This window comes from Chionomys nivalis, chromosome 7 (genome assembly GCF_950005125.1).
Source record: "Chionomys nivalis chromosome 7, mChiNiv1.1, whole genome shotgun sequence".
Taxonomy (NCBI): domain Eukaryota; kingdom Metazoa; phylum Chordata; class Mammalia; order Rodentia; family Cricetidae; genus Chionomys; species Chionomys nivalis.
Genome location: NC_080092.1, coordinates 78137361 through 78160164, shown reverse-complemented (window position 1 = coordinate 78160164; position 22804 = coordinate 78137361). Strand labels below are relative to the sequence as shown.

General features: G+C 38.8%; 1 protein-coding gene, 1 non-coding gene and 1 pseudogene across 4 annotated transcripts in view; 1 reads left to right on the top strand and 2 right to left on the bottom strand.

Moving 5' to 3' along the window:
* Positions 1 to 22804, top strand: part of Med1 (mediator complex subunit 1) — a 45419-nt gene that overhangs the window by 16942 nt on the left and 5673 nt on the right. For all 3 annotated transcript variants that reach the window (XM_057773591.1, XM_057773588.1, XM_057773589.1), the window contains exons 7-16: positions 6786 to 6857; positions 7763 to 7837; positions 8453 to 8526; positions 10222 to 10311; positions 11817 to 11928; positions 13793 to 13917; positions 14215 to 14333; positions 15920 to 16121; positions 19828 to 19923; positions 20021 to 20126. In XM_057773591.1, the coding sequence (XP_057629574.1) occupies positions 6786 to 6857; positions 7763 to 7837; positions 8453 to 8526; positions 10222 to 10311; positions 11817 to 11928; positions 13793 to 13917; positions 14215 to 14333; positions 15920 to 16121; positions 19828 to 19923; positions 20021 to 20126 (1071 nt within the window). The remainder of the gene's footprint in view (positions 1 to 6785; positions 6858 to 7762; positions 7838 to 8452; positions 8527 to 10221; positions 10312 to 11816; positions 11929 to 13792; positions 13918 to 14214; positions 14334 to 15919; positions 16122 to 19827; positions 19924 to 20020; positions 20127 to 22804) is intronic.
* LOC130876888 (ubiquitin-conjugating enzyme E2 variant 2-like) lies at positions 3538 to 4738 on the bottom strand (annotated as a pseudogene).
* On the bottom strand, positions 12140 to 12246 carry LOC130878937 (U6 spliceosomal RNA). Its single transcript, XR_009057543.1, has one exon. It is a non-coding gene; the product is annotated as a U6 spliceosomal RNA (small nuclear RNA).

Below are 22804 nucleotides of genomic sequence, written 5' to 3'. Positions count from 1 at the left end.
AGCTTTGGTGCCTGTCCTGGAACTAGCTCTTGTAGACCAGGTTGGCCTCGAACTCACAGAGATCCGCCTGCCTCTGCCTCCCGAGTGCTGGGATTAAAGACATGCGCCACCACCGCCCGGCTGGATTTATTTTCTTGATTAGCATTTCTCAGTCTGTTTCTGCTTGTGTTTAGAATTGAGTTCACGTGAGTTTGAGATTTGGTCTCATGTAGCCTAGGCTGATTTCAGAACTTACTGTATAGCCAAGAATGATCTTCATCTCCTGATCATTCCGCTGCTTTTACCTCTTGTTTTATTTTTTTCAAGACAGGGTTTCTCTGTGTGGCCTGGAATTCATTCTACAGACTAGGTTGGCCTCAAACTCACAGAGATCCACCTGCCTCTGCCTTCCAAGTGCTGGGATTAAAGACATGTCACCATTGCCCGACCCTGCCTCTACCTCTTATATGTTGGGATTAGAGGCGTTCTAATCTTAGCTCTTCTTTTTTTTTTTTTTTTTTTTTTTTTTTAAAGATTTATTTATTATGTTCAGCCTCCATGCCTGCAGGCCAGAAGAGGGCACCAGATCTCATTACAGATGGTTGTGAGCCACCATGTGGTTGCTGGGAATTGAACTCAGGACCTCCAGTAGAGCAGTCAGTGCTCTTAACCTCTGAGCCATCTCTCCAGCCCCCATCTTAGCTCTTCTTAAGATAGGGTCTCACCGTGTAGTTGAGACTGGCCTTAAATTTAGTATATAGTCCAGCCTGGCCTTTAACTTTTCATATTTTTTAACTTTATTATTATTACTATTAGGGTTTTTTTTTTTTTTTTTTTTTTTTTTTGAGACAGGGTTTCACTGTATAGCCTTGGCTGTCATGGAACTCATCTGTATACCTGACTAGCCTCAAACTCAAAGGGATCTGCCTGTTTCTGCCTCCTGAGTGCTGGAATTATTGGTGTGCACAATACTACATCTGATCGGTCTTCCTTCCTTCCTTCCTTCCTTCCTTCCTTCCTTCCTTCCTTCCTTCCTTCCTTCCTTTCTTCCTTCCGTGCTAGGTATTGAATCCAAGGTCTTGAGCATATTAGGGAAACCCTTTACCACTGAATTAACCTTCCCACTTCAGCCTTTGAACTGCTGGTTCTCCTGAACTCTCGTCTCAATTTCTATAAGCACACTTTATCATACCTAGCTTTGAGTCAAGATGATTTTTACACCTATGTTCAGAAATTAAGAGTATTACAGATAATTTTGTGTCTTTTTTTCTCTCTCTTTCTTCTTCGTGGTAGAGTATTATAGCCCTGATTGGCTTGAATTATCTTTGTATACCAGGTTGGCCTCAAACTCACACAGAGATCCACCTGCCTCTGCCTCTGGAATGATTTGATTAAAGGCATTTGCCAATAGGCTTGGCTGTGTGTGTCTTTTTGAGAAAGTGTGTTAGTCCATGCTGCGTTCACATTCACTGTGTAGCTAGGGTAATCTTGAACTGTTGATCTCATACTTCATTCTAAGCACTGAGATCACAGGTGTGCACTACCTGCATAACCTTACTGACATTTCTTTGTTCAAATGAATTACTCAGTACATTACAGGGCATTTAACAGCATCCCTGGCCTCTCCCCTTGTAGTTCATCAGTATCCACTCAATTATGATAATCAAAATTATCTGTATAAGCTGGAGAAATGGCTTAGTAGTGGGGTATTTGCCTGGCTTATAAGACCTTGAGGGTTCAATTTCTTTCAGCCCCACAAAATTCAAATCTATCTATCTATCTATCTATCTATCTATCTATCTATCTATCTATCTATCTATCTATCTATCTATCTATCTAATCTATCTATCTATCTATCTATCTGGTTTTTCGATACAGGGCTTCTCTGTGGTTTTGGAGCCTGTCCTGGAACTAGCTCTTGTACACCAGGCTGGTCTTGAACTCACAGAGATTCGCCTGCCTCTGCCTCCCAGGTGCTGGGCTTAAAGGCGTGCGCCAGCACTCCCCAGCCACTAATCTATTTATATACATGTACATACATAATTATATATTTTTGTACTTACATGTACACACACACATACACCATCATAAACACATTGTCAGATGATCTGCAGGATAAAATCACAACTGGGTAAGAAGTACTAAAGGATTCCTAGGAATATTTTGTTGCTCAAAAATAAATAGAATGCTAAGAATTCTTAATACCTTAATCCCAGTGCTCTGGAGGCAGGCAGATGTACAGAGTGAGGAGTTTGAGGATAACCAGGGCTACACAGAGCAATCCTGTCTTAACACCTCACAGACCCCCACTCCCACGCTGGGATTAAAGGTATTCATCAGCATGCCTGGCTTGTTTTCTTTCTCTTTCTTTTTTCTTTCTTCTTAGTCTATGTCCTCAGCTCATAGATGTACCACCCACATCTTAGAATGAGTCATGCCACTTCAATTGACCTAACCTAGATAATTTCCTACAGATATGCCCAGAGTCTTGTTTCCCCAGTGATTTTAAATCCCACCTAATTAACATTTAAGATTAAGCATCCCATAGCCCTACCATTGAATCAGAAATATTTGAGAATTATGAATATTTCTATACCATGAAAACAAACTTTTTCACTTAAGATTGAGAGAAAGCTATATATTATCTGTCACAATAAAAGTAGTAGGCTTGATGATATCATTCTATCTGGTGGGTTTTCCTACTGACTTGATTTTTCCCTTTGAATTGAATGGGATTCCATTGTTTAAATTTAAACCCATATTTAAGACTTCCTGGTAATTTGAGGAAGTTCAGTTTTGTTTTGAACATAAGGGAATTTTCAGATAGCTGTGAATGCCTTATAAAGATTTTTAACTTTGGGGGAGCAGGTTTTATAGTCAGGCTTCTGTGTTAGTAGTTTATTTTATTTATGGTCAAATATACCAAATTTCAACCTTTATATATTTTTAATGTGCTTTAGTGTTTTGCCATGGGTTTTGGGTCCCCTGGAACTGGAGCTTTGAGCTGCAGTATGGGTGCTAGGAATTGAACCTGGGACCTCTGGAAGAGCAGTCAGTGCATTTAACTGCTGAGGCATCTTTCCAGTCCCATAATTTTTGTTTTTCAGATTATTTTATTTTGTGTATATGAATATTTTTGCCTAGATGTATGAATGTTCACCACATAGTTGTCTTGTCTATGAACAGTTATGAGCCACCGGGTACTGGTAACCAAACCTGGGTCCTTTGTAAGACCAGCCAGTTCTTTAACTGCTGAGCCAGTTCTGTAGCCATCTTTTAAAAGCTGTGACATAGTGTAGCACTGGCTGCTCTTCCAGGGTTCTTGAGTTCAGTTCAGTTTCCAGCAACCACATGCTGTCTCCCAACCATCTGCAATGAGATCTGGTGCCCTTTTTTAGCCTGAAGTCATAAGTGCAGTTAGAACATTGCATACATAATAAATTAAATAAATAAACCATAAGAAACTGTACTGTAATCATGATGGTGTATATCTTTATTTATTCCTAGCACCCCAAGGCCAGTGTAGGTGAATTGCTTCACTTTTTTTTTTGAGGACACATTCCGCATTTTATTTACATTTCAAGACTAACTTTGATCTGAAATCACATATCCATACACCTATTTCCTTTTCGTTGCTTCACTTAAAACCTCTAAGCATATTTTATTAAACAAAGACTGTAAACAAATATTTATCATGTCTGTTACATGGAACAAACGGGAACAGCTTTTAACAGAGATTCATCAATACCCCAAACATCTTTTTATTATAAATACAGGTATCAAAACAATCCTGAAGCTATTTTGATGCTAATAGTAGTCAGCACCCACACCCGCACCGCTTTGAGTTAACACAACTGTGACTACTCATTATACCTGCTACTTTAAACAGTTCTGTAGTCTAAGCATGGATAAAGCATGCCATTTCTGCTCTTCCTTCTTGAGACTTTATTGTTCAGAAAGACAAAGGTTTCCACTGCCACCTGACACTCCTTTGCCGTGCTTTTGTCTTGAAAACCTGAATTCAATTTTGAATACTTCAGGCTCATGTCTAAATGACAGTGCTTTGAGAAAGAAAAATTGTGCTGCACTTCTCCTGTTACCTGAAAACATAATAGGTGTACATATATTAAATATATTCTTACAACTGTCCAGGTCATGTTTACCAGCTGGAATTCTTTTACTTAATGTGTGGGTATTTTGCCTGGTGATATTTAATCAAGATATTAACATGAGTAGAAGGCTTTTGATTTAAGACAAGTTTGGGATCCACTAAACTAAGTTGTTGCACGTTTGCCCTGCTGGTGGTTGTGGAAGCTTCATGTTTTCTTTGGACATCATTAGACGTCTTAGCTCTTGGAGGACAACTTTAATGCTATAGGAATTTTGCCATTTTGCTAATACTGGTATGCTTTGTGCATCCACCCTAACTGTGGGTGGCACCATTCCATGGGCTGAGATCCTGAGCATTCCACTGGAATTATTGATTCCATTCATATTAATTTTTGTTACAAATCTAACAGATGGAGGAGCTTCTGAGTATTTAGATCCACATTCTACCTTCAGACTATATATTCTGTTTTCATAGTTTGTCCTTGGTGGCCCAATAATCATGCCTGTCCACCTTGTAAGTATCATGTCTTAATCATCTTCAAGGCCCCAGCTAACCGTACCATCACCTACTCCTTTCTTTCTGTCCTTCTTCAAGTTCTTCCAACAAGCGAAAATTCCGAGGAACTTTAACTCCTGTGGAGACCGCCATCTTCACCTGCTACCACGAATTGCTTCACTTTTGAGGCCGCTTTGGGTACATAATGTCAGGCTAGCCTGAGTTACAAAGCACTACCCTAACTAAAACAAGCATACAAAGAGTGGTAATGTAATGTAAAATAAACCATATAGCCATTTCATTGAATTTGTAAAGCTTACCAAAATGTGTAACCCAGATACTCCAGAATGAGTGAGTATGACTTTCACCTGGAGTAGAAGATTGTATTAACGTAGGAACTAGTGATAGTTTAATATGTAAACCTGTTTCATTTTTCAAAATGAAAGTTATTCTTTAGCTGATATTTTTAGTCCTAGTATGCATGGTAATAACATGTTAGGGAATATATCTTGCTGCCACTCTTATTTCTTTTTATTGGCATTCTGCTGTTTAAGTGCTTACAGTATGGAGGATAAAGTGTCTGTCATTGTTGGGCTGTTTATTTTTGTCATAGGATTATTTTCTTTTAAGGTTGAATAACAAAGCTGAGTGGTAGCCATGGCTTACACCTTTAATCCCAGCACTTGGGAGGCAGAGGAAGTCGAATCTCTGAGTTTGAGGCCAGCGTGGTCTACAAAGTGACTTCCAGGACAGCCAGAGCTACACAGAGAATCCTTTTCATAAAGAGAAAAAATTATTCAAATGAGCTTTTGTGGATTATAACTGAAATTAACACATGGTAAAGGGTGGAAGAAAAGAAAACTGTTACTACGTTTCAACCACTTTCTGTTTTTCATAGTTTTTGGTTTTTCAAGACAGGGTTTCTCTGTGTAATATTCCTAGATGTCCTGGAACTCGCTCTATAGATCAGGCTGGCTTCAAACTCACAGAGATCCTCATGTCTTTGCCTCCTGAATGCTAGGTTTAAAGATGTGCACCACCACTGCCTGACTTTTTTTTTTCTTAACAAAATTTTAAGCTTGAATATTGGGATCAAAGACCAGCCACCACACTAGTATATTCTTTATTCTCTGACGTTAGGCCTATTCCTTTTCTTTTTCTTCTTCCCTCAACTTTCCCTTTCTTTTTGGTTTTGAAATTAAGTCTTGCCCGGTAACCCAGTTTGATCTCTCACAATCCTCCTGGCTCTGATTCTGGAGTGCTTGCTAATAGGAATACAGCACCAAGTTCTGTTACTTTTTGACTTAAATTTTTGTTTCAATTTTTTAAAAGATTTATTTACTTATGTTTTATGTATATGAGTGCTTTGTCTGCATGTCTGCCTACATGCCAGAAGAAGGTATCGGATCCCATTATAGAGCCTATGTTGGTGTTGGGAATTGAATTTAGGTCCTTTGTAAGAATTGCCAGTGCTCAGCCGGGTGGTGGTGGTGCACGCCTTTAATGCCAGCACTTGGGAGGCAGAGACAGGCGGATCTCTGTGAATTTGAGACCAGCCTGGTCTACAAGAGCTAGTTCCAGGACAGGCTCCAAAACCATAGAGAAACCCTGTCTCAAAAAAGAAAAAAAAAAAAAAAAGAATTGCCAGTGCTCTTAATATGCTGATGCATCTCTCCAGCCCTCTTGTTTTCAATTTTTAAATTTTGTGCGTGTGGATGTTACATCTGTACCATATCATGCAGTGCTTGTGGAGGTGAACAGAGGGCGTCAGATGCCTTGTAACAACTTAGTGTTACAGATGGAAACTTAGCACCTTCTGGGCGCTAAGAAGTGAAAGCAGGGCCTCTGAAATAGCAGCCATCTAAACTGCTGAGCCATCTTCCCAGCCCCCAGTGTTTCCCCCTGTTCTTCATTGACTGTAAAACTCTTTGGCACCTGGGAGGTGGTGGCACATGCCCTCTCAGGAGGATCTCTTAGTTTGAGGCCAAGCTGGTCTGTAGAGCGAGTTCCAGGACACCCAGGGGTACAGAATCCTTGCTTGAAAATCTAAAACACAAACAAAAGCTCTTTTCGTGATAACAATGTGAGCAGATTATTAAAATAATGTAGATAGCCATGTTTTGGGTCTTTTTTTTTTGTAGAATAAAGTAGTAATTTTATGTTGTATTCTCTCTTCTCCACCTTCCTGAATTCCCTACAGGGAAAAGAATTTTGATGAGTTTTCTAAGCACCTTAAGGGTCTTGTTAATCTGTATAACCTTCCAGGAGACAAGTAAGTAATTTCATCTATTCATTTATATAAGTTTTCATTTTGGAATAATGAGAATGTCTGTGAGCTGGTTTGGGTACACATTTTCTAACTCTTCTGCTGTATGTTTAGTCCTGGTTTCTATTCATACTGTAATCTATAGTTCAGCTTCTGACTTTAAGTATGTGTTTCTTAGTTTTTAAATTTTTATTTTCTGTACATGTCTTTTGTTTTTTTGCCTTCCTGTATTGATTTCCAGTATATGAGACTGGCTTTCCTGTTTATTTTAGCCTAGTTTGGATCCTATTAATCTCCATGACTCTTATTAAAGGGAAATAAACATAAGCTCTGGTGGTTCTAAAAGTAAACTTTTGTTTAGTTTGGAGAAAAAATAGTATAGTAGCCCAGGCTTGACCTCAGTGTGTTGCTGAGGATGCCCTTGAATTCCTCAGTTTCCCCTTTCTTTATCTCAAGTGTTGAGACAGGTGTGTCCAGCTGTTAACATTCATTCATTCATTCATTCATTCATTCATTCATTTATTGACTTGGTTTTTTGAAACAGGATCTCACTGTATAACTCTAGATGTACTAGAACTCACTATGTAGACCAGGCTGGCCTCAGATTCACAGAAATCTGCCTGCCTCTGCCTCCTGAGTGCTGGGATTAAAGGTGTGCAAACCACACCTGGCTTTGTGCCTTTTAACCATTAGTAAGAGTAAAGCCTGTGAGTTGGCTCCAACCCTTTAAGTACTTTTTGCTTTTGCTATTGTTGTTTTGAGATAGGGTTTCACTCTATAACCTTGGCTAGACTGAAACTTGCTTTGTAGACCAGGCTAGCCTGACCTTAGAGAGATCTGCCTGGCCTGTATTAGTGCTTGTATGTGTTTGTTTTTTAAGTGTTTAACTCATTTTCTCATCTGCTCTCTAGCAAACTGAAGACTAAAATGTATTTGGCTCTCCAATCCTTAGAACAAGACCTTTCTAAAATGGCAATTATGTACTGGTAAGACTGGCTGCTTAGGCCATTTTATATGACTCTTAGTTTCTCATCCAGAGGATTTTTAAGGTCTTAGTTTTTACATGGGTGTACTTTGGATATATCTGATTACATAACTCTTCATATAACTATGTAGCATTTGTCTGTATTACACCTATATTATACATACCTGCTTTTGCTGTTGTTCCCCAATGATTGCCTTCCATTTTCTGAGTATTAATTTCTCTTAGTTGTTGACTCTTATTCCATAGACTCTATCTGAAATATTTTCAAACTTGGATTCATTATCTGATAAATAGTAGTCTTATTTGTTTTTTATTCATTAATTTGAGATGGAGTGTCGCTAGGATGTCCAAGCTGGCTAACATGGGATGCACCAGTATAATGCTCTCAAGTTACAGACTTATGGAAATAAACATACCTGATTTAGTTTACTTTTTACTGTGTTACATATTGATGCTTACTTGAAAATAGACCCTTTCATTGGAGGTGAAATGCATTTCTCATGTGTTCTGTCATTCCGATAGTATTGTAAAACTTTTGTGAGTTTAACTCAGTATCAGATTGTTCTGAAACTGCCAGGTACTAAATTCAGTCAAACGTAGATCATTTGTCTTGTAGGAAGGCAACTAATGCTACTCCATTGGATAAGATCCTTCATGGAAGTGTTGGCTATCTCACTCCACGGAGTGGGGGTACGTTATCTTATCTTGATTATTTTGAAAATGTCTAGATTTAGTTTAAGGGTATTGTTTTATTTTAATATGTACGTATGTGAATGTGGTATCCATGTTTGTGTGGAGGCCAGAGGAGGAGAGGTCCTATTCTACCACTCTGCCTTATTCCCTTGAGACAGGGTTTCTCAGGGATCCTGAACTTAGACCAGCAGCCAGTAAGCACCAGTGCTGGGATTACACGTGTGCATGTTGCCATGCTTGGCTTTTTACATGAGTACTGAGACCCCAAACTAGGTGCTCCTGCTAGCACGGCACGTAATCTTACCCCTGAGCCATCTCTCCAGTACCCTCATTACCATTTTGTTGTTCTTTTTTGGTGCTTGCTAAGCCAGGAATTGCCCCACTAAACTATCTGCTCAGTCCTGAGGAGATACTACTTTTAATTTTACCTGGAGCTTCTGAAGACATAAGCTAAAGGAGACATTTGCCAGTTACTTGTAATGACTTCTAAAATGTTAATACTTGCCCTCTCCCTTTTATTTATTGGGTGAAATATATTGTTCCCAGAATCAATGATTTATTGTCAGATTTCATGAGCTGGTTTAGAACATGACTTTTCACATCTTTGCAACTCTATTTTATTACATATTCTCTGTCTCTCTGTCTCTCTCTCTCTGTCTCTCTCTCTTTATGTGTGTGTGTGTTGGTGTTCTGTTAAATATGTTGAGGTCAAAGGACAGTTAATGGGAGTCAATTCTGTCCTTCTGCAATGTAGGTCCCTGGGAACTCAGATTGTCAGACTTTGTGGCAAATGTCCTTACCTCTGAACTATCTACTCTCCCTGTGGAATAGTTTTTTACATATAGGCTTATAGAAATGATTTTGTATCTGTTTTCTTGAGGCAGGACTTCTTTGTCTAGCCTTGGCTATGCTGGAACTTGCTCTGTAGACCAGGCTAGCCACCTGTCTTTTGCCTCCCAAGTGCTGGGACTAAAGGCATGCACCACAACTGCCCGGCTCTACTTTTTTTTTTTTTTTTTTTTTTTTTTAATGTACAAGGGTATTTTGCTTGTACAAATGTCTGCATGCTGTGCTCATAGAGCCCAGAAGAGAACTTGGATCCCCTGCAACTCAAATTACAATGGCTGTGAGCCACCATATGGATGCTGCAAGTTAAACCTATGTCCTCTGGGAGTATAGCAATTGTTTCTATCTTTTGAAACATCTCTCCATAGATTCTGAGTTCTATGCAATTCCGGGGCCCAAACCCTAGGCAGATATGCTAGGCAAATACTCTTATCAACTGAACTACATTTTTATCCAGCTTTTTAGGGTCTCACTGTCTTCCAAGTGGGTCTTGAACTTATTATATATATAGTGTAGGCTGGCGTTGGATTTGTGGCATTCCTTCTGTAATCTTGGCTAGTGTGAGCCATCACACTCAGCATTCGTGTATGTATTTAGTTAGGAGTTTTGGGAGAAGTATTTAATTGGACCCAGGATATTGTAGGTAAGCACTCTAGCATTGAGCTATCCCCAGCCTTTTCTTGTTAGTTTGAGATAGGGGTTCATGTAGCCAAGATTCCTTAGCTTCTTGTTCTCCCTTCCAAGTGCCTAGATTATAGGTGAGCAACACCACAACAGGTATGAATGGCTTTTTAAAAGTATAATTTATTAATAAAGATGCTGTAAATAATGTTTCATTTATGATAGGTCATTTAATGAACATGAAATACTATGCCTCTCCTTCTGACCTGCTGGATGATAAGACTGCATCTCCTATCATTTTGCATGAAAAGAATGGTAAGCATTTATTTTTCCTTTTGTAACCTAGGCTGTTCTGGAATTTACTGTGTAGCACAGGCTGGCTCTCAAACTTACAGGGTAGTGATCATACGTACTACTTCAGCCTTCTAAGAACTGAGGTTGTATGTGTAAACCTCCCAGCTGGATGTGTGACAGGGTGACCTCAACTGGCTGTATACTTCAGGATGGCCTCTACTTCTTAAGTGCTGGGATTATAGGCGTACACCACCATGTTTACCTTTCTTTAATGTGTTAAAAATACTTGTAAAATTCAAATGCCCAGTCTCCATCCCTGTAATTCATTATTTATTTCCTAATGAATTTTCTGTCCTTACAACATGTTCCAGATACAACACAAACATACATCATATATACACCTCACATATATACATGTGTATGTATTTGTATACCTAAACACACGACATATATACACATATACATACATATGTGTATATATATGTATGTATGTATATAAGCTTAAGGTGTAAATGAGTTCATGATGGAATATAAATTACTGACTTAAAGTAACCAGTTTTTCTTATTACTTTATAGGAGAAGGTTGGGTTTGGGACATGCCTAAATGCCAGTACTGAAGAGGATTAGGCAGGGGAACCTGAGTTGAAGGCCAACCTAAGCTATGGAGTGATCAAATAAATAAATACCAAAATTGATCAAATAAATAAATGTTACTAAAAGTGCAGTAATGAATGGCACTTTGCTTTTTTTTTTCTTTTTTTGGGGGGGTTTCGAGACTATGAATGGCACTTTGTATTTTAACTTTTTGCTTTTGACATTTTAAGGATGTCATGTAGTCATAACTGGGAGGGGTGGCGTCAATTGGCTTCAGACTTGTTATGTAATTGATGTTGACCTTCTGGATGTACATACCACACCAGGCTTGTGTTTGCAAAAGAGCAAGAAATAGCCCAGTACTTTATTTGACCTCATTATAAGTTCAATCATTGACTCTGTCCTGTAATTATAACAATTATAAACACATTTAAATACATTTGGAAGTTGTGAGTAAAAATAAGTATTGATAATGCTCTCTTTAAGACGACCACCCCCCCTTGGGCTATAGTGTTTTAATTATTAGCAGAAAGAAATACTGATTGGCTGTGGAAAGGTAGCTTGTAGCATTTAAGTTTTGTGGCAATTAGAGTATCTGATTGTGACTCCTAGTGCAGGATTTTTTGTTTGATTGCTTGCATTTTGTTGTTGTGTTTCTTTTGAAAAATAAAGTCTTGCTCCTCACGCTGACCTCAGACTCAGTCTGTAGCCTCTAATGATGTCTGGCTTTTTTTCTTTTTATTGTGCTTTGTTCTATTTTTGAGAGTGGGTTGTTCAGGCAGGGCCTCAGCACAGCATTTTTCTTCTTCTCTCTAATGCTGTGTTTACAGAGCCGGAACCATCATTGCTATTTGTTGGTTTTGTTTCTTTTAGTGTTATCCTTATAATCTATATTATGAGGAAGAAAATCTTTTTGCTTTTTATATTCCCAGTTCCTCGATCTTTGGGCATGAATGCATCAGTGACAATTGAAGGAACCTCTACTATGTACAAACTCCCAATTGCCCCATTAATTATGGGGTCACATCCAGTTGACAACAAATGGTAAGTTGTATTAGATTTTGGAAGTAGTGAAGTCCATTTTTTTCAGCATCAAACTCAGTATGAAATACTTTGTTTTTTTTCTCTTACTTGATTTTCTAGATGTTGCCTTCCTCTATAGTCATCTTATCTGAATGTTACTGTTTGACATTAGGACACATACTTTACAAATTTGTTATAGTTAATATTTTTCTTTTTTTTTTTTTCTTTTTTTAAAAAAATGGAATGGTCCGTGAATTTGCATGTCGTTCTTGCACAGGGGTCATGTTAATTTTCTCTTTATTGTTGCAGTTTTAGTGCATGTGCTGCCAAAGCAAGCACTCTTTAATTTTATATGTGTGTCTGTGCACCGTCTGGAGGCTAGAAGAGGCTGTCAGTTACAGATGGTCTAAGTTGCCACTGGGTGCTGGAAATTGAATCCTGGTCCTTTCCTTTAGACTAGATAGTCTCTCTCTCTCTCTCTCTCTCTCTCTCTCTCTCTCTCTCTCTCTCTCTCTCTCTCTCTCTCTCTCTCATTTTGTTTTTTGAGAAAAGGTTTCTCTGTGATAGTCCTGGCTGTCCTGGAACTCACTATGTAGACCAGGCAGGCCTTGAACTCAGATACGCCTGCCTCTGCCTGCTGAGTGCTGAGATTAAAGGCATGTTCTGAGCTATGTCAACATTTCCTGTAGATCACATTTTTTAAAAGATTTATTTATGTATACAGTATTATTTCCTGCATGTATACTTCCATGTGAGAAGAGAGTACCAGATCTCATTACAGATAGTTGTGAGCCATCATGTAATTGCTGGGAGTTGAATTCAGGACCTCTGGAAGAGCAGCCAGTGCTTCTAACTTCTGTGCCACCTCACCAGCCCCTAGGTTTTTTGTTTGTTTGTTTTTGTTTTTTTCGAGACAGGGATTCTCCGTGTTGCTTTGGAGTCTGTCCGGAAACTAGCCCTTGTAGATCCTTGAACTCACAGAGATCCGCCTACCTCTGCCTCCCATGTGCTGGGATTTAAGGTGCGTCACACCACCACCTGGCTCTTTTTTGTTTGTTTGAGACAAGGTTTTTCTGTGTAACTTTGAAGCCTGTCATGGAACTTGCTCTGTAGACCAGGCTGGGCTCGAATTCACAGAGATCCGCCTGCCTCTGCCTCCTGAGTGCTGGGATTAAAGGCGTGCGCCACCACCTAGTTTTAGACCATATTATCTGTCTTAAGTAAATTAAACAGATTTTGTTTCTGGGTTTTGGTATTGGGGTTGAACTCAGGGATACAAATGAGAAGCACATACCATCACACTGAATTAGACCCTTAATCCTATTATAAATCCTTCATTAAATATTTCCTACTTAACAAGATAATTTATTTTGGGAGCTGGAGAGATGGCTCAGCGGTTAAGAGCATTGCCTGCTTTTCCAAAGGTCCTGAGTTCAATTCCCAGCAACCACATGGTGGCTCACAACATTCTGTAATGAGGTCTGGTGCCCTCTTCTGGCCTGCAGGCATACACGCAGACAGAATATTGTATACCTAATAAATAAATAAAATAAATAATATATATATATAATTTTTTTTTTTTTTTTGGTTTTTCGAGACAGGGTTTCTTTGTAGCTTTGGAGCCTGTCCTGGAACTCCCTTTGTAGACCAGGCTGGCCTCGAACTCACAGAGATCCGCCTGCCTCTGCCTCCCGAGTGCTGGGATTAAAGGCGTGCGCCATCACTGCCCGGCAAGATAATTTATTTTTAAATTATGGGTAGGAAAGTACAAAAGTGAACTTTTGCTTGGTAGATGTTATATGGGTCTGTATAATATATACATGTCTAAGGAAAGGTGTTCAGAGTTTTCAAAGTGGAAAATATTCCCTCTTCTTTTTTTTTGCAGGACCCCTTCTTTCTCCTCAGTTACTAGTGCCAACAGTGTTGATCTTCCTGCCTGTTTCTTCTTGAAATTTCCTCAGCCAATCCCAGTATCTAAAGCATTTGTTCAGAAACTGCAGAACTGCACGGGTAATCTCTCTATTTTTTTTTAAAGAATGTTTACCAAACTGTAATAAAAGTAGGTTTTACCTATTAAAATAAAATTTACTAGTTATAAATGTGAATGGGAAACTTCAGATTATCTTAAATAATTTACAGTTCTTTAGGCCTCAAGGAAGTATTTATAAGTACAGACATTAGGTGTTAGATACTAATAGGGACTTGTTGAATACATAGGTGAATAAATAAGAAAACCATGAATGGAAACTAGAGCTGTCACTAATTTTATCTTAATGTGATCATTATAATCAGTCCTTGTATTTCCAGGAATCCCATTATTTGAGACTCCGCCGACTTACATGCCCCTCTATGAGCTCATCACTCAATTTGAGCTGTCAAAGGATCCAGACCCTGTACCCTTGAATCACAACATGCGGTTTTATGCTGTAAGTAGGCACAGTGGGTCTGGAACATTGTTGGTACTTCTTAGCATTAGTGAGGTCTGATAATTGTTTTCTGATGGCTTAATCATCTTTAGTTGGGCAAAAAAAGTCATCTTAAACATAATAAAGCAAAAGAGAATGAGCTTTGAAGTTAAGAAACAACCATGTACTTTTCTGTGTGTGCATACACTTATTTGTACACACACATGCATATATACACACTTACATATTTTTATTTACTTTATATATACTTATTATATATAAATATATTTCTTGAATTTTATGTGTGTTGGTGTTTTGCAGCATATGTGTGTCTGGTGCCTTAAGATTACCTAAACTGAAGTTACAGGGAATGTGAACAGATATGTAGGTGCTGTGAACCAACCTGGGTCCTCTGGAAGAACAGCAAGTGACTGTTAACCAAGGAGCATTCTTTTCTGTACCCCTTCATCTTTTTTCTAGACAGGTTCTCATGTAGCCCAGGCTGGCATTGAACTTAACAGGATGATCTTAAACCAGATCTCTAGACTGCTATGACTATAGGCACACTGAGAATATCTACAAAGAAAGCCAGTACTTAATGGCATTTGCGAGTCATAGGCTTAAGGATTGCCTTGACTTAGAGGACACCTTGAGCTATAAAGCAAGACCTTATCTCAAAATAAAATAAAATAAAATAAAATAAAATAAAATGAAAGGTACTCTCAGTTGAAAATCTTTTAATGCTAACTTGAACTTACAGGAGGTTAAAGATCTTAAGAATTTTTTCTTGAGGACATGGTGGCACACACTTTCAATCCCAGCATTTGGAATGGAGAGGCAAGCAGATCTCTGTGAGTTTGGCCAGGCTGGTCTACAGAGCTAGTTCTAGAACAGCCAGGCATATGAAGAGAAACTCTATTTTTATGTCTGTGACTGTTTTACCTACATGTATGTAAGTGTACCACATTTGTGCACCCAGAAAGGCCAGAAGAGGGTGTCAGATTCCCCTGGATTTGGAGTTATATAGACTGTTGAGCTGTCATGTGGATGGGTGCTGGGAAGTGAACCCAAATTCTCTGAAAGAGCAGCAAGTGCTCTTAAATGCTGAGCCGTCTCTTTGGCCCTAGCCCATTTAAGCACTGTGGATTTAGAATGAGAAAGATCTTCTAAATGTGAATGGAGAACAAAACGCTGAGGTTCATGAATATAAAAGACCCCAAACTTTTTGGTCTTGAATTTCATATGAATGTTTAGAGTTTAGTTTATACAACAGAGACGCTCCTTTATACAACAATTCGAGCTACATTAAAACTATACAGTTTTGTAGCTCTTTAGGAACCACTAATTAAGTTTCTGAGGTGTATTCTGTGTTAGGAATCTACCTTAATAGTACATTAATAGACAGATAGCTTTTAGCTAAATGAATAACTAGTTGGTATTCATAATATCAGGTATTGAAAGGTGTGTGTCTCTGTGTGTGTGTGTTTGTGAAATTCATTACTTCCCTTGCTTTGGTGTGCTCCCTCCTTTTGTATTCTTCTTTCAGAATAGTTTGTGGTTAGGTACAGTGTAAGTAATATCATTGATTTATGGTCTTTTTTGCCTAGGCTCTCCCAGGTCAGCAGCACTGCTATTTCCTCAATAAGGATGCTCCTCTTCCAGATGGCCAAAGCTTGCAGGGAACACTGGTTAGCAAAATCACCTTTCAGCACCCTGGCAGAGTTCCTCTTATCCTGAATATGATCAGACACCAAGTGGCCTATAACACCCTAATTGGAAGCTGTGTCAAAAGAACTGTTTTAAAAGAAGGTACTCTCTTTCCTTTTGCTATACCTAGGAAGGTTGATGTTGACTTCTCCATTGGCGCTTGAATTTGGTAGCTCATGCCCAGATGACTTTTTTTTTTGTTTTTTGTTTTTTTAAATATTTATTATGCATACAATATTCTGTCTGTGTGTATGTCTGCAGGCCAGAAGAGGGCACCAGACCCCATTACAGATGGTTGTGAGCCACCATGTGGTTGCTGGGAATTGAACTCAGGACCTTTGGAAGAGCAGACAATGCTCTTAACCTCTGAGCCATCTCTCCAGCCCCTTTTTGTTTTGTTTTTATAGATAGGGTTTCTCTGTAGCTTTGGAGCATTCCTGGAACTAGCTCTGTAGACCAGGCTAGCCTCAAACTCACAGATATCTGCTTGCCTCTGCCTCCTGAGTGCTGGGACTAAAGGCATACACCTGGTTCTTTTGCTTTTATTTTTGAGAAAAAGGCTCATTTTGTAGTCCAGGTTGAACTTGAATTCACTATGTTTCCCAGGCTAGCCTTGAAATTGAGGTGATCCTCCTGTTTCAGCTTTTCCTATGTTAATATTAAGGTCTGCATGACCATTCCTGCCCACTTTTTGAAAACAGAAACATACCTAGGCATTGTGTCTGTACTTCCTATCTTGCTGGAGTTTGATAGATGGTTTGTTGTTACTAAAGTTTAGGTTGTTAAAAGTGCTGGATCTAGGGGCTGGAGAGATGGCTCAGAGGTTAAGAGCACTGGGTGCTCTTCCAGAGGTCCTGAGTTCCCTCCCAGCAACCATGTAGTGGCTCACAACCATCTGTAATGAGATCTGGTGCCCTCTTTTGGCATGGAGATGTACCTGCACAAGGAACATTGTATACCTAATAAATTAAAAAACAAAAAGACACAGAAAAACCATACCATGCACATGAGATAAACTCACTTAAAGACAGAGAAAGTTAATGCAAAAGGATTTATTTTTTTTTTTTAAAAAGTGCTTGATCTTGTCATTACGATACTATTCCACTCCACCTCCATTCTTTGGAAAATCTAGGTATAACTCTAAATAGCTAAGACATATGACCCTTCCTTTTTCTGTCTGGATTCTGAAGGGCTGTTTTTCTAACACATTTGAAGCTTTTATGTCAATTTTGTCTACTCTAGTTTATTTTTTACCTTTGTTATGTAACATTCTAGTGATGGTGATCTTTGTTGGGTACGAATCAGTGGAAGTTGTAGGCAACAAGAAACAGGGAATGTAAATCTAGAGAAGTGCTTTAGACATTTTGTTTAGAGGTAGGGTCTTACGTACCTCGACAAGCTTGAACTGAGTATGCAGTGGAAGCTGCTCTTAAACTCCTGATTCTCCTACCTCTAAGTCTCAGGTGCTGGGTTTATGGGTATGTACTACCATTCCCATGTAAAAATGAGAAGCAGGAAAAAAACTGTATGTGTATGTGATGTATGCATTAAGATTTGGGCCTAGGCCACTAGATGTTTGGATTAAGAACCAGAATGCTTGGCATAGTGGTGCATCCCAGTGTTTGGGAGGAAGAGGCAAGAGAATCTCTGATCTACACTAAGAAACCCTGTTTTAAAAAAAAACAAAAAACAACAGATTAAAGTTGTGACTTTAGGTATAATTTTTCTTGCCACTGGTGAGGTCATTGGGTTCAATTTGCCAACCCTGCCAAAAAAGCAAAAAACAAAGCAAAAAACAAATCTAAAAACAGTAACCAAAACAAATCTGTAATGATAAGCTTTATGTATATGGTATAAGTGTGCATATGTGTGTGTCTGTGTGTTCTTAGAGACTTGGTGTCACTGTTTTCGTGGTTGATCGGATCTTGCTATGCAGATTGGATTGGTCTCAGTCTCACAGAGATCCATCTGCTCTGCCTCCAAGCGCTGAAATTAAAGATGTGTGCCACCATGCCCACCTCAATTCATTTTAGATAATAGCCCGTATTTCTCTGTTTACCAGATTATACGATGCATAGTTGACAGATAAATACCTTGATAGAAAGTAGGTTTTATTCTGGCTTTCATGGTACAGATTTTAATCTCCATACTAGCCAGTAAAGGGAGGTGAATGGTAGTGGAACAGTAGTTCTTGGTCGCCCTGGGCTAGTTGGTGGAATTGTGGATCAGAAACAAAAGAACAACCAACCCAAAAAACGTGGGTTTTATGGCTACTTGTCAAATAGAATTGAAACCCTCTAATTGAGAGCTATGCATGATGGTGAATAGCCATCCCTCAGTACTAGAGAGGCTATAAAACAAGAGGATTATGGGTTCAAGAGCAGCCTAGACTACAGAACAAAACCATATCATACATTTTAAAATCTTTTCTTAGCCATTTTTGTTTGTTGTTTTCTGAGACTCAAGGCAACCTTTTAATTGTAATCCCCTATAAAATTAAAAATCATACTACTTCCAAAATAAAATGGCATACAATATACATTACTATCCCAAAAGGGAAAATAATAAAATAATGGTTCAAAGCAATACAGAACCCATCAGGGCAGACTTCAAATCCTGTAGCTCTCTGTTGGGTGTCTAAGGACTTAGATGGCTCCATCCTTCCAGATTTGCTAACTGCAACATATTTTTCTATCTTCAGCTGCTTCCACTTGGCAAATATACCATAGCTCTGGCATCTCCAACATTTTGGAGTCTCCAACACAATCCAAGCTTTAGCTTCACACAGTGGCTTTTTTGGGGTTCTAAGCAGGGATACCCTGCCACACATCTTGCCTCAGTGGCTCTCCTTAACCTCATAGAAAACTCCAGAACCCCTTTACTCTTGTATCCTTTATGACTATAAAGCCAGAACCATGTGACTAATGCGACCAAGCTATGCTTGAGATGGTCCTAGCCACCTCCTTTAATACATATGCATAAGCTTTGCTGGTGGCTTTCTTTGTTGCTTGAGCTTTCCTTTTTACTAGTTGCAGTGAGGACACTACTCCCTTTATTCCATTTTGCATCAAGTCTTGCTTTAGATTTCTCATCTCTTGAGCACGAGAGTTGGCTCAAACATTAAATTTCCTGCTGTTCTATACCTCTTCAAACTGTTCTTTTTATATTTATATTTCCCTGCTTGCTGGTTTCCTTTGTAGATCTGCATATGCATGATCTCTAATAGCCACATGACATAATCAAGATTAGGTTGTCTCTGCCAATGAAATTATTCCAAAACTCTTCAATGTAGTCTCAGCAGATTTTTAGGATAAGTGCCAAAAGCAGCTACATTCTTAACCAAAATATCAAAAGAATGGTCTCTAGCCCAGTCGCCACCATTGTTCCCCTCTGAAACCACTTGAGCTGGGCATCTATAGTCCACATTGCTCTCAGTGCTGTCTTTCAAGTTTCTTACTAGGACGGCCCTTTAAGTCCCACTTAAAGCATTGAACTTCTTTCTTGGTTGAAAGTGCCACATCTCCCACATTTCTTTTTCAGCGATGCAGTCACATCTTGCTTCTTCTGTAACTGGGCCACACTGCCCATTTTTGGTTTCTTAATTCACTCTCAAGACAGTATGCATCGTAATTTTTTTTATATTTTATTTTATATGCAGGAATGTTTTGCTTGCCTTGTATGTATTTGTGCCATGTGTGAGCCTGGTGGTCAGCTGGCTATTTCACTGTCTATATAAAGATAATTATTTGTTTATCTTATGTCTTAAATATGGTTATTATGTTTTTCCTTGTTGTTTTATTTTTTTCAGACTCTCCTGGGCTCCTCCAGTTTGAAGTATGTCCCCTCTCAGAGTCTCGATTCAGTGTATCTTTTCAGCACCCTGTGAATGACTCCCTTGTGTGTGGTGAGTTGTTAGGTGGAAACATCTTTCTGGGGTGTATCTTTTCTTGAAAGGTGAGAAGCTGAATGTATCACAAGTATCTGTACAATTTGTCTTTCAGTGGTAATGGATGTGCAGGACTCAACACATGTGAGCTGTAAACTCTACAAGGGACTGTCAGATGCACTCATCTGCACAGATGACTTCATTGCCAAAGTTGTTCAAAGGTAGTGGTGGCCCTTTGTCCATCAGAATTTCGCTAAGATTCGTACAAATTGTGTATGTGTATGCTTTTATTTATTTATGTTGTTTTTCAAGACAGGGTTTCCCCTGTATAGCCCTGACTGACCTAGAACTCAGAGGTCTGCCTACCTCTGTCTCCAGAGTGCTGGGATTAAAGGTGTGCATCACCATGCTATATGCTTTTATTTTTAACATGAATTTAAAAGATAAAAAAACTGTCTCAAAAAAATTAAAAGAAAAACATTGCGGGGCTGGAGAAATGGCTCAGTGGTTAAGAACACTGACTGCTCTTCCAGAGGTCCTGAGTTCAATTCCCAGCAACCACATGGTGGCTCACAGCCATCTATAATGAGAACCAGTGCCCCCTTCTGGCATTCAGGCAAACATGGAAGGAATGCTGTACACATAATAAATAAATCTTTTTTTTTTTTTTTTTTTTTTTTTTTTTGGTTTTTCGAGACAGGGTTTCTCTGTGGCTTTGGAGCCTGTCCTGGAACTAGCTCTGTAGACCAGGCTGGTCTCGAACTCACAGAGATCCGCCTGCCTCTGCCTCCCAAGTGCTGGGATTAAAGGCGTGCGCCACCACCGCCCGGCAATAAATAAATCTTTTTAAAAAAAAAAAAAAGAAAAGAAAAACATTGCCATTTATTTGAATTCACTATATTTTTGGTTTTAAAAAAATGTGAATTTTGTTTGTTACTGTGAAAGCCATAGGGGTGAGGCTGGTAATTTCTTTTTCTTTTTTTAAGATTGATTTATTTATCATGTATATAGTGTTCTGTACTGCCATATATGCCTATATGCCAGAAGAGGGCGCCAGATCTTATTACATATGGTTGTGAGCCACCATGTGGTTGCTGGTAATTGAACTCAGGACCTCTGGAAGAACAGCTTCTTAACCTGCTGAGCCACCTCTCCAGCCCAAGGCTGGTAATTTCAAGCCTTGTCATTAAAATACTTTTCAGGAGAGAGAGAGAGAGTGAGCTGGAAAAAGATACATGTTTTCTTTTCTTTCTTTTTTAAGACAGGTTCTCATTATTGCGTACATATAACTTACAACTTGCTATTTAGGAAAGGTGGGCCTTGAATTCAGAGATTGGCCTGCCTCTTCTTGGAGTGCTAAGTTGAAAGGGCAGGTCTAACCATGGCTGGTCTAAAGATTTTTTTCTTTAACTTATTTTATCACATTTTAAGAGATATATCATTTTATTTTTTTTTATTTTTTATTTATTTTTTTTAATATTTATTTATTTATTATATATACAATATTCTGTCTGTGTGTATGCCTGCAGGCCAGAAGAGGGCACCAGACCCCATTACAGATGGTTGTGAGCCACCATGTGGTTGCTGGGAATTGAACTCAGGACCTTTGGAAGAGCAGGCAATGCTCTTAACCTCTGAGCCCTCTCTCCAGCCCGAGATATACCATTTTAAATGGCAATGCATGGCAAGTAATATTTACGTCAGCTTCCTGGGAACATTAATATGTAATTTTTTAATATTTCTTTCTAAAGTAGAGGGCTGACAGCCTATTTTTAAAAATAGATGTTGTTCATTTAAGTTTTGAGACAGGGCCTCTGTATTTCAAGCGGGCCTTGATAATGTGACAAAGGATGACTTGAACTTCTGGTCATTCTGTTTCAACTTCCCGAGTGCTTTCATTAGAGACCCAGCCTCCTGGTTTTATTTTGTGCTGTGGAGGAAGCCCAGGACCGTGTGCATGGCAGGCAGGCACTGTAACAATTGAGTCACATCCCCGCGCCTCAAAACACATTTTAATAGATTCCCATTAAATTTTATTGTAGCACTGCTCTTCATTTTACATATATCTGGCAAAAATATCAAAAATTTAGTGTCTTTAAGGCAGAACATTTACAAGTTGTTTAGCTTAGGACAGAATTTGCTGACATACATACTAAAGCAAAATTTTTTCAAAATAATGTGCATAGTGTAAATTTACCTGGGAGTTAAAAGTAAGCAGTACTGCACAGCAGCATCAGTACTTTTCACAGGTCCTTTTGCTATATCACCTGTGGCCATGTGAAACCCCCAAAAGGAAGGCATTTTCTTACTAAGTTCCATTATCATTACAGTTCCTTCCCTTGTCCTCCATACTTTTATTTTTGAAACAGGGTCTCTGGCTGTTGTAGTTCAACCTGGCTTTGAACTCACAGTTCTTGTCCTACCCATGCTTGAGGACTAGCTTTCTTTAGTTCACTGTAAACTATTTTTGGACTCTGGTTTAGTTTTAGTGTGTGTTTCATAAGCAGTTAATAATTGCTTACTGAGGGGGCTGGAGAGATGGCTCAGTGGTTAAGAGCATTGCCTGCTCTTCCAAAGGTCATGAGTTCAATTTCCGGCAACCACATGGTGGCTCACAACCATCTGTAATGAGGTCTGCTGCCCTCTTCTGGTCTGCAAACACACAGACAGAATATTATATACATAATAAATAAATAAATAAATAAATAAATAAATAAATAAATAAATATGTTTAAAAAATAATTGCTTACTGAATCACAGTTCTTTTTAGGATTAATATACGTAAAGCTTTAGAATTTGGTAAAATTACTCTTGTCTTACAGATTACTTATCTGAAAATTGCTAACTAAAACCTCGTGAGGCTTAACTAAATCTCAGGCAAAAGTACAGCTCTTTGTTC